The sequence below is a fragment of the Chelonoidis abingdonii genome, chromosome 2, assembly GCF_003597395.2.
Source record: "Chelonoidis abingdonii isolate Lonesome George chromosome 2, CheloAbing_2.0, whole genome shotgun sequence".
NCBI classification, from domain to species: Eukaryota; Metazoa; Chordata; order Testudines; family Testudinidae; genus Chelonoidis; species Chelonoidis abingdonii.
The window spans coordinates 167512531-167525040 of NC_133770.1; the positions used below are offsets into that span (position 1 = coordinate 167512531).

The 12510-nt window shown below is 43.4% G+C and overlaps 1 protein-coding gene across 2 annotated transcripts in view; it reads right to left on the minus strand.

The window, feature by feature from the left end:
• Window positions 1–7094: 7094 nt before the first annotated feature.
• The window catches only part of KAT6A (lysine acetyltransferase 6A), a 77547-nt gene continuing 72131 nt past the window's right edge, over window positions 7095–12510 (minus strand). For both annotated transcript variants that reach the window (XM_075062800.1, XM_032774545.2), the window contains exon 18: window positions 7095–12263. In XM_075062800.1, the coding sequence (XP_074918901.1) occupies window positions 9664–12263 (2600 nt within the window). In that variant the 3' untranslated portion in view covers window positions 7095–9663. The remainder of the gene's footprint in view (window positions 12264–12510) is intronic.

The following is a 12510-nucleotide window of genomic DNA, read 5'->3' on the forward strand; positions in this document are numbered from 1 at the left end:
ATTGGACCCAGGCCAGATCCTTGTGGGACCCATTCACTATGCCCTTCCAGCTTGACTGTGAACCATTGGTAACTACTCTATGAATATGGTTTTCCAACCTACTTTATAGTAGGTTCATCTAGGGTATAGTCCCTGAGTTCGCTTATGAGGTCCTGTTAGACTAGATAATACTTAGGCTTGCCATGAGTGCAGGGGACTGGACTAGATGATCTCTTGAGGTTCCTTCCAGTTCTACGATATGATAGGATTCCATTAAGACAATATCAAAAGCTTCGGGAAGCCTCCAGTCCTTGCTTCCAGGATCACCCACTCCCATGCCCCTGAATGTGGTAATCATCAAGTTAACAAGAAGCAGCCCCCTCAACTGAGGGTCCATTATAACAACAGATTGACAGAGCCAGAAGAGTACCCAGAAGTCACCTACTACAAGACAGGCCCAACAAAGAAAGTAACAGAACGCCACTAGCCGGCACCTACAGCCCCCAACTAAAACCTCTCTGCACATCATCAAGGATCTACAACCCATCGTGAAGGATGATCCCTCACTCTCACAGACTTTGGGAGACAGGCCAGTCCTCACTTACAGACAGCCCCCCAACCTGAAGCAAATACTCACCAGCAACTACATACCACACAACAAAAACATCAACCCAGGAACCAAAACCGTGGTGCCAACTCTGTCCGCATATCTATTCAAGGGGCACCATCATAGGACCTAACCACATCAGCCATACCATCAGGGGTTCGTTCACCTGCACATCTACCAATGTGATATATGCCATCATGTGCCAGCAATGCCCCTCTGCCATGTACATTGGCCAAACTGGACAGTCTCTATGCAAAAGAATAAATGGACACAAATCTGACATCAGGAATTACAACATTCAAAAACCAGAACACCACCACTTCGGTCTCCCTGGTTACTCAATAACAGACGTAAAAGTGGCAATTCTTCAACAAAAAAACCTTCAAAAACAGACTCCAACATGAAACTGCAGAACTGAAATTAATTTGCAAACTGGACACCATCAAATTAGGCCTAAATAAAGACTGGGAGTGGATGGGTCATTATGAAACCTAATTTCCCCCATACTAATTTCCCCCTAGTGTTACTCACACCTTCTTGTCAACTGTTTGAAATGGGCCACTCTCATTACCACTACAAGTGATTTTTCCTCTCTTGGGATCCTACTGAATTGTTTTAATTGAATTGTCTCAATTGAATTGTCTCATTAGACTGACTTCATACTTGGTAAGGCAACTCCCCTCCTTTCATGTATGTATACCTGCTCCTGTATTTTCCACTCCATGCATCTGATGAAGTAGGCTGTAGCCCATAAAAGCTTATGCCCAAATAAATTTGTTAGGTGCCACAAGGACTCCCTGTTGTTTTTATTATAACAACTGACACTGCTGTTTATAGAAAGAAGCCACTGCAGCCTACTGGAGCAAAGAATGCCCTTTTAAAACAATTCAGAGTAGTAGTTATTGTTATCAGATCTTTAACTCTGGAAATAACAAATTTCTATAATCTAATACAAAGATATCCATAAACACTTATTTTTGTATTGGGGGGGGTCACAAAGCTGGAGGGGAAGTTGTTACAAACTATTATGTCAAATACAGAGATTTGCTTTTCTTTTTATAATTGATTGAACCATCTGGAGAACTGGGAAAATACAGAAGCGGCTGAATTTAAATTCACCATTAGCAGTGACGCTACTCATTCCTGACCTGTTTCTGATTAAGTACTGAACAGATCTCATAAAATGAGGTGAGAGGTGTTATGTACCAGTGCATGCAGTAACACACCTAGACACAAGGAAAGTAGGGAAGGACTTGGAATGTCTTTAGACTTACCATTTTTTGTTACAAACTTGTTACTTAAAAGCAACTGCACATCTGACTTGCAAAAACTGATGACTTTACAAAGGAGACGCCAATCTTGGCCATTTTAATTTAAAATACCCACAGCAATTGGACCATGTTTTGGCCTAATCGCTCATCATATTTAATTATTGAAGAAAAAGCCATTGAGAGTCGCTGGAGGGCAGATAGGTGTTCTCAATGGATAATTATTTTCTGTTTAGATTTTACATTGTACCTTTAAAATGAATGATGGCTTTGAAAATTGATAAATAAAAGAGCTCCCAGGCAGAGTTATTTGAAAATAACCGTTCAACCCAAAGCACATTTTAATGGCCAAATTATAAACCCTATGAATTCACATGATGCTTGGTACACAGTGCAAAAACATGCAACCAAATAAACAAACATTTTTTAAAACAGTCTTGTGTGCTTCACTCAAAAGTTCCTGTCCCAGTTTTGTTTAAAAAATGGGGCTGAGACAAAGACCAAGAAGTTTTCTATAAGGAACATTTTTTGAGGAAGTGATGAAAGACAGAAAAGATTGCTTTATAATATAATGGCTCTTTCAACCTGAATGCTTGCATTGATACTGGGACACTAAATATATAGCTGTATAGGCGCACACACAGTATCAGTAGAAATCCTGACAGCCATTAGCGGTTACATTACTGGAGCACCTTGCTAAATACTAAGTTACTGAAAGCTGCAGTGAGAACCTTTAACTCAGGTTACCCTATTTCTCTCAAATCTACTTCATGTTTGACTAACCTAAAAACCGTCAGAAAAAAATTGAACAAATCTGTGTTCTGTAAGGTTAATTTTTAATCTATGTCTTTATTAATTTGTATCTTACAATCATTGTAAGAAGTTTAAGGAGACAATCTGTGATTTCAGGGGCTAGCAGCAATGCCTCACCCTATGTAATTCAGTGTTTGTTCTTATCAGATCTTCGGAGACACTGGAAGGTTTTATCTGAACAGTTTGAATAAAACTCACAAAATCACTTTACTGACCCTCCAAGTCCTTTTTGTTAATGTTCCACAAATATTCACAAGAGGTTTTTTTTCGTTTTGTTTTGGGTTGTGGAAAAATCATTCAAATACTTGTGCAAATGTGTCTGTGGAAAGGTTGGGGGTGGAAGTGTCTGAACTTTCAGATTTCCCTACTTCCTATTTATGAAAAATTGGCATCCAGTTAGGGCACAGAATCCAGAAATCATGCCATATGTGACCAATCACACAAGTAATTCATAGCAGAGCACTGCAGTACTGTAAATAGCAACTCCTCATCAGAAATCTGTTCACATAGGATGTTCCAACAATTTGGAGTAATGAATAAAAAGTTTGTGGATAAAAGTAACAAACATAAAAAGAGGCCTAAATTAATAAAATTATTAGCTACAAAATTTGCACCTGGGTGAAATTTTCATTATAATCACAAAGATGGTTATTGATACTTTGCCTCCATCCAGACCAGGGGTCTCAAACTCAATTTATCTTAGGGCCAGTGCCAGTGCTCAAATCCTCCCAGTGGGCCAATAATGTCACTCAGGCTACCCAGAACCCACCCCCACCCTAAGGCTCTGGGAGGGAGTTGGGTGGGGGAAGGAGGTCTGGGGTAGGGGATTGTGGTGCAGGCTCTGGGAGGGAGTTTGGATGCAGAACGGGTGAGAGGTTGGGCTCTGGGAGGGAGTTTGGGTTTGGGAGCGGGTCTGGGGTGCAGGCTCTGGGAGGGAGTTTGGGTGCTGGGTGCAGGCTGTGGGCTGGGGCAGAAGGTGGGGGTGCAGAAGGGGGTGGGGTTGCAGGCTTTGGAAAGGAGCAAGGGGAGGGATGCAAGCTCTTGGAGGGAGTTTGGGGGTGTCATAGCTTTCCTAGTCAGATCTGAACCTTAGAGGTCAGAAAATAAGATGCTAGCATGAAACCTCCAAGCTTAATTACCAGCTTAGATCTGATAGTGCTGCCACCAGCCAGAGTCCAGTGCTGCGCACCGCTCCCCAAACCTCCTGGGACCCAAACTAAATCCCGATCTTACCAACTAAGAGGGAAATAACCCCCTCCCTTGTCTCCTCTTATTTCCCTCCCCGGCTCTCCCCTCCCTGGATGGCTCCTGGACGATCACCCTACTTCTCAAATCCTAGAACATGAAAACAGAGAGATCGCATTCTCGTCACCCCAGGTCAGATCGCCTGCAAAGCTGTTAAGCTTTGCAACTCTGACACAAAAGATAGATTCCCCCTCCCAGTCGTTCCCTGAGAGAGACCGGAACCCTTGCAACAGAGATTCCTATCACCCTGAGCCTCAACTAGAAAAAGAAAATCCACAAAATTTTAAAAAAAAAGTGAAAGCCTTTATATAAAAAGGAAGAAAAAGCATAAAAGGCTTCTGTTATTCTAAAAGGTGACAACAACAGGGTCCTAATGCTTAAAAGAAAAAATGAAATAAACAGACCTACCCAAAAAGATATACAATTAAAACACTCCAGCAAACTAACATCACATGAATACAAAAACAATATAAAAAAACCTATGGCTGTACCTTTGTACTTACACTTGAAAAACAGAACGTTAGAAAGCTTGAGACAGTCCACTCGCATAGCCGAGAGCAAGAGAGAGAGACAAAACACACACCCAGAAGTTCCCTCCCTTGAATTTGAAAAATATCTGTTCCTGATGGTCCTCTGGTCAGGTTTGTTCCCTTTGTAAACCCTTACAGGTAAAAGAAACACTAACCCTTAGCATCTGTTTTATGACAGGGTGGGAGGAAATCTGGTAAGAGGAAGGGGATGCGCTATAGGAGGGATGGGGCTGGTGTTGGTGGGTGGCTCTGAAGGTCGCACAGTTGGGAGTGGAAAGGGGTATGTAGGGAGGGGATGGGGGTGCAGTCTCTGCGAGGGGTTGGAGGGTTAGGTGCTTGCCTGGCACTCCAAGGCAGGCCGGGGGACCTCCATAGACTTCTGCCCCCAAGCACCGGTCCCGCAGCTTCTCATTGGCCGCAGGGGCCCTCAGGGTGGGGCCAGCGTGCGGAGGCACAGCCCCGCCGCAGGGAGGGGACGGCACCTGCGTTTGGCAAGCAAGCAGGAAGCCACTCAGCTCTGCTGCACTGCCAGCGGTGGGCAGGGCCCCGGACCATTTTAAAACACCTGGGGGATGCGTAGGGGAGAGGAGTGCCTGTGGGGGTGCAGGCAGGGCCAAGGGAGAGACCCGGCCCCAAAATTGCTGAAGCCCCACAGGCCACATTGGGGAGGCTACCGGGCTGCAGATGGCCCCTGGTCTGGGCGTTTGAGACCCCAGATCTAGTGCTTTAAAAGCTCCTTAGGTCTGCAGGATGCTCATGCCCAGAGCTCTTCTTATATGGCCACCAAATCTAGTAATAGACAAGCAGGGACAGACACTCGTTGAAGGCTCAGCACTCTTGGACTGATCTAATTCTGTCTTAATGTGTTAGGGTCTTTGTGCACAGCACACGTACACTGCCAGTGATTGCTTGGACAGGATTTCTGGTTTTCATATCCAAATTATTGTCTGTTTTTAATCACCAAAGGAAACTTGGAACTTCATGAAAAGCTTGGATCACAGGTATTAAATTATTTCTCTCTATACTGAGACTATTTTTCTTTTTTCCTCTTTTCTTTAAGCACAAACACCTCAAGATAATTTTACCATTGAAAACTGATTCTTGACCTCATTTTTAAACCCATTATATGCAAGCTTGTTTGCATCCTCAACAAAATCTGCTTGTCCTTACAAAACCCCAGCAAAGCTCTGAGTTTAAAATCAACAGTACCCAGGGAGCTGAGAGAGGAGAGTCAGTCAAGAACCAGGGACTGTTAATTGAATGTTGCAGTTACGAGCCAGCTCAGGCCAGAAACTGAGTTCCTACTGATACACTAATTTTTAACTTGTTAACTTTCAGTAATGGTCTGAAAATCCCAGAGCCACCATTATAGCGGAGGTACCTTCCTCATCTTTCCAGAGTTTACCAAGGTCTCACTGCAGTGCTGACCAGAGACAGAAAGCATTTCCCAAGCTGTAAAAAGGTCTAAACACAAAGTACAAAAACTGGCAAAGTGTCAGTCAGGAGGTTGTTCTCTCCAGATAACCTTTCTGAAGAGGGAGCACTAGGCCCGGTCTGCACAAAAGAGTCATATTTAATACACTTGTAAAAACACAGTCAAGTGGCAGGAGTATGGTCTTGTGGCTAAGACACCATAGGGTGATCAGAGAGCTAGTGTGAAAAATTGGGACAGGGTGATAGGCGCCTATATATGATAAAGCCTCATATCAGGTCTGTCCCTATAAAATCAGAACATTTGGTCACTTTAAGGCACTGGGCTGTGACTCGGCTGATTTGGATTCAGCTCTTGGCTCTGTTTCAGATGCCCTGTGTATAATTTCTGTGCTTCAACTCCTACTTCTGCAAAATGGGGAATAAACAAAGCAGGGAAGTGTTATCTCCATTTTGCAGAAGTGCTCAGATACTCTGCTGATGGGGGCTATGGAAGCAGAGATAGGTCTGACTGGTTTATAATTAGTTCATATATGTGGACGGAAAAAAACATTATTATTCGGGTTAATACATGGTTTCCACCATCGGTTTTTCTGTTCACATGGGGAACAGAAAACATGCTGTAACTCAGAGGGGCCACATCCATATTTTCAAACTTTGTGTAATCGTTGCTATTTTGTAGCTGAGACATACCAATACCAGACAGCATACAATGCCAGGGAACCAACAGACAGTTTTGATCTCAATTTTATCACCTGTACTGAATCAAGTGATTGTGGCTGCCAACAAATATTTCTCCAAATAAAATGATGTTGCCTATTGTTCTGGCTTTTGCTTTTTTAAGATGCAAATGCCTGTGCAGATAGGCAGCTGGGATGAACTCTTCTCATACATCCAAACTAGGGTGACCAGACATCCTGATTTTATAGGGACAGTCCCGATATTCTGTGCTCCGTCTTATACAGGCAGCGATTACTCCCCACTGCTCTCCTGATTTTTCAGGTTCAGTTTTCTTTGGTGTGCAGCTTCCACTCAGAGGAGGTGACATTATGGGCAGAGATTGTTCTTGGATTTATGTGCACAGTCTCCCTAAGGTGCTGTACCTCTTCTGGATCAACAGTCATACAAGAGGGAATTAAATCTACAGACCCCTGGCAACAGTTACAGGATTAAATTCTCAAATGCTCTGGAGGAAGAAAAATTCCACATGCACAACAGACATCCAAAATGGCTCAACATAATTTATTTTTTTATGTTAAAATGTACAGAGTTCTTTTGAAAGTACTTGCTAGAAAGGGGAAAAAAAGTGATATTACATACAAGGAGAGGAAGGGAGGCCAGCCGGCCAGGAGCGCATGACATGGAGAATTACAAAGGCATCTAGGCCCCCCTTCCCCTTAGCTTACAAGTCACCATGAACAAAGTACAAAGAGGTTACAAAACAGGAAAAGCAAATATAAACAGACAGGAATAGACTTAGCTTCATTTGTACATGCGGCTTTTAGAGGCATCTGGAGCTCTATTCACACACTCTAGAGATCTCTTTAAAGAGAATTTTTATCTTTCTTAAAATAGTTTTTAATATTCTACAACAAAGATAAAAAATTTTAAAGATGGAATGAAATGAAAAAGCTCTTATTTTAAAAGGCATCAAAGTCACTAACAGTGATTTTTTTAAATTTCTTTTAGAAGATTACCCAAGTTATCTTGCTAAAAATACATTTTTTTTTAAACAGAAGTGAAAAAATGGTAGGTACCAATATTACTTGTGTTGGATAATTTCTTTTTATAATATAGAAAAGAACTTTTTTTTTCTACAATAGTTCTACAGTCACAAAGGTTTGTGGAAAAGGGAGCTGCCCAATTGATTAAAAAAACATACAAAAACCAAACCAAACATAACAGCAAACAAACTAAATTCACAGCCCTCATTTCAACAGTTTCTCCTCCTGTCTTTAACCCTCTCTCTCCCTGCTCCCCCACCCTCCCTCCCGCAACCGCGAAGCAATGACACAGCTGAAGATCTAGGATGGAGAGGCCAGCACAGTGCGCTTTCTACATGGATGAGTTAAAACCAGAATAGTATATACAGAGAAACAGGATTCTACACAGCCTCGCACATGCTCAAAACAAAGAAATAAGGAGTGGAAGTCCTTGGAGTTCTGCCTTTTCATATTTGGCAGTTACTGAGGAAAGGTCCGTTTTAGTGCATCTGAAGAAACCTCAAATCTTCATTTGGATGTTTTTTTGTTTTGTTTACAACTAATTGTTTTTATTATTGTCTGTATCTCTACAGAATATACAATAAAAGAGAGAGTTTTACACTAAAGGGTATATAATGGCCCTTCTTTGTATATTTGCTGGCATGCCAAAAGGTGCAGTCACTCTCTTTTATGATACAGAGTTGAGTAGCAGAAAGAGAATAGGAACAGTGGGAACAGTGCGGAACAAGCACACTACAAAATCCTGCTGACTAGGTCCCACTCCCATTGCTGACTGTCCCACTCCCATTTCCTCCCTTGAGAGGAGCTGAAATTCCCTTCACTTCCCACACACAGACTCAAAGGTGATGAATTTCTTAGGCAATGACCTCAAAAGAAACCGGGAAAGCAGGAATGTGCCTGTTTTAACACCATGACTCCCCTGGAAAAAGGACACACCCAGCAGTTTCCCCCCACATGCAGAGGAATGGAATAGTGACAAAGACTCTGCAGGTTTCTTGTCAAGTCACTGAAACGTACGCTTCATCTTCCAAGATTATGTGAGTAGAGGAACACAGAGGCAGATCACTCGCAATGGCTGCTCTTGAGCTCAGTCAGACTCCAAGGCTCAGAACCAAGACCCTTAGCATTTCAAAGCAGATACTAAAAACGAGTTTGGGATCTCAGAGTTATGGCTGGTTTGCAGGTTGTCAAAACAAGACCCTGTAGCCATTTTCTTCTCTTTCTGATGCACAGTAACCATTCTTATCCTTCTAGTGGCTGTGTTAGGGTTCCAAACAGTTCTCCTTTGAGATGCTAATGCTAGTTCAGACTGACAGTGTGTGTGTGCTGGAGAACATTTTAAAGTGACATTATACTTTCAGAATGAAACATACAGACTGTATTTCAATTAATTAATCTATGAAGACATCAGTGTGAGAAGAATTTATGTTTATATATAATTCCAAATTGTACTGAGGGGTGAGAGGACCAGAAAGGGTTAAGAGGAGAAGTTTTCCTGCCTCATTGGAATAGTTAGTCCGTCCTCCATGTCCTGTTCCGAGTCTCCCATAAGTGCCTCCTGCAGGACTTAAGTAGGAAATGCAAGGTGGGGACTAGAGGGATGGGTTTTGTTGCTCTTTGAGATGTCTGACATTTTAATGACTGCAGCATTGGGAGCTGCACACAGAGGGACACACTGGAGGAAGAGGAAGGAGTGGGGAACATACACTTGAAAGTAAAATTTAAAAAGATGATTCACTGTTAAAGATATTCTGTGTGGTCAGCAAAATAAGGCTCTTTTTAAATTATGAAAAGATTTTTGTGCACGTTTTCCCCTCTAAAACCATTTTAAAATGACTTCAGCTGTAAAATGTTTCAGAATTCTGAAGGAAACAAAAACCCAAAATGAACGAACGAAAAAAGAATACAGACCAGGCTTCCTAAAAAATAAAATAAACCAAAGAAAAACCCTCTACATCTACAGCAATATTTTTAACTGGAAAAAGGTCCATTTTCTCTGGTTCGTCAGTATAAAAGGTTCCTTTATTTATATATATTTAAGTTTTTAGGTTGAAAGTTCATCTCGCTCATCTTCTCATGTACGGTCCGTTGAGCGACTGCTTGGGCACCCCAGCAGCATTCATGTAACTGTGATGGGAGGGGCCAGTATACATCATGTTTCCATGAGGGTTTGGCTGCATAGGCTGCTGGGTATAGGCCTGGCTCCCCATCATTCCCATCTGCATCTGCATAGGATACTGTGCTGTCTGGTTCATGTACGCAGGGTTACTATGGTAACTGCTGTTCATCATGGGCTGTGTCATTCTGTAGCTGTTCATGGCATTCAGGGTGTTCATATTCATGGAATTGACATTGTAAGGGGGAGTTGGCATCAAGTTAACCCCCATGTTCATACCTCGCTGAACAGCTAGTGCACGAGGGCCAGCCTGCATGGCAACTGCCGGTGGGCTGCGGCCATAGAGCTGCTGCTGGTGTGCAGTTGCAGAGGGCAGTGGTGCTGATTTAGAACGAATGGAAATATGCCCCTTAACGGGCATTTGCCCCTGCAACCTTTGTGTGTGGGGGATACCAATGTTGGTAGCAGACATGTTACACTGAAGCAGAGGTGATGTGAGGTTCATGGTGGTGGATGCCAAGTTTGGTGGGGGTGTCATGGTGGCTTGTGCTTGCGGTGTCCCAGCTAATGGATGAGATGGAGCTAGCTGAGCCAATCCTGTGTTGGACAGAGAAACACTGGTTGCATAGGACGTCACAGCAGGAGAATGGCTATAAGGCATGGCATGAGGGTCCATAATGGTGTTTGTCAGCTGCTGCAACTTGGCTAAACTGAATGTGGCTGATGGCTGAGAGTAGCTCCCAGCACCAAAATCTCCTGGAATCCTCTCATAGATACTTATGTTGCCAGTGCCCCCTGATTCAGGTATTTCCATGATCATAGGTGCTGGGGTGAAACTGTTATTCATGCTACACTGAGACAGTGGAGGTTGTTGCTGGGGTGGAGGTGGAGGTTGAGGCTGTTGTGACTGAGGCTGCTGCTGTTGTTGCTGCTGCGGCTGTGTTGCTGGTTGCTGGTTGCTTGGAGGCCTTTCTACCACACAACTCTGAGGGGACTTAATGTTGCAGTTTGCAGCAGGCTGGACAGTGCTCTGTTGCATCATGCTGCAGCTGTTGCCAATGTTTGCCATTTGCTGAGTGACAACACAACTGTTCTGAGTTAGGCTACCAGAGGAGGACAATCCCCCATAGGAGCAGCTGCTCTGGGAAGAGTTATTTCCACAAATGCTGCCTCCCATAGTGGAGTCATAACTGCTGGGGTTTTCGTAGTTCTCTGTGGTGCTCTCAATGCTGCCAAGGTCACTGAAGCCACTATCCACCACCTGCTGAGAGTGGTCTGATACAGAAGGCACATCCATCATGGGGCTGGTCTCCATGTTCTGCATAGAAGGTGCGGACAGGGATCCTTGTTCAGGGCTTATCTGGGTGTAACCACTCTCCAGAGCAGGCACGTTGGGACTGCTGACAGAACGCACAGATTGGCTAGGATGGGACTGAACAGAGGATATTGGACTGTTGTGTTCTGAGGCATGGCAATCTTCGACCATTGATATTTGAGGGTCCTCATCAGCTTGAGTGTAACTCTGCAGAGTCTGACAAGCTGCAAGAGTTTCCTCACAGTCCTGGTATGCTACATCATGTTCACTACTTTCCTCCTGCGTCAAGGACTGGACTGCTTGGACAGTTTCTAGATCTAGTTCACTATGAGGAATCTCTTCCTCTTCTTTTAATTCAGTTAACCTTTCTTTAGCATTTTGCTCTTCTTCATGATCGTCTTCAGAGCCAGGGACATGTTCTGAGCCCACTGATGTCTCATGGGAAGCCTGCTCTTCCTCAGAATCTGCCTCTACTTCATTTTTGCCCTTTACCTCTTCTCTACTGCTCTGTATACTTGTTTCTAAAAAAGATTCCTGGACATCAGGCTCCTCCTTTACTTCTTCTCTAATTGGCAGTTCCTCCAATTCTTTCTTCTTTGCAGATTCCAGATGACCATCATCTTCATCATCTGCATCATGGTCTTCATTTTGGTTTATAACTACGGCAACCTCATCCTCTTCTTCCTCGTGGTCATGCTCAGGTTCTTCTAATTCTTGCTGTTCTTCTTCTGATTGCCTTTGCTCTTCTAATACCCGTGGCTTCTCCTCTACTTCTTCCTCTACCTCAGGCTCCTTAACATCTGCTGCTGGACTGCTGCTGCTGTCCATAGGAGAAACTGCTCTCACTTCACTGCTGGTTGTATCTTCCTCTTCTCCCTCTCCCACCTCCCCTGTTTCCATTTGCACATCTTCCTCCTTCTTTTCCTCAGCGAGGGGCTGCTCCTCTTTCTTCTCAAGAGGCTCTTCTTTCTCCTGCATTTTGGGTTTACGCCCTGATTTTGAATTAGTTACCATGGCATCAACTCCCTCATCCTGAGCAGATACTGGCACCTTTTCCCGGTTCAGTTTAAACCCTGGTTTTCTACCAGGTCTCTTCTTCCAGTGGATTGGTTTGCGACTTTTGCCTTTTGGCCATCCCTTTTTCTTTTTCATGGGTGTGGAAGTATCTGGCTCAAATGGAGAAACCTTTGCTTCACATTTTCTGAGCACAGATACTGGCTTCAAGGTAGGGGTGCCTGGAAACACAAAACAAAAATATCGCTTAACTTTTCATAATTACTTGAATGTTTCCTTCTCCCTGCCTTCAAAGGAATCCTCCGCCCATTTCAAAGTCCCAAGCATCCCACCGCATTTATTAATTCAATGTTTATGAACAATAAAACGGAACAGATAATTTTTAACTCTTTCCCTCATTGCAATATTTGCTCATTAATAACACATGAAATGAGTGGCATTTGCAAAGAACATATTTTTAGAGTTTTG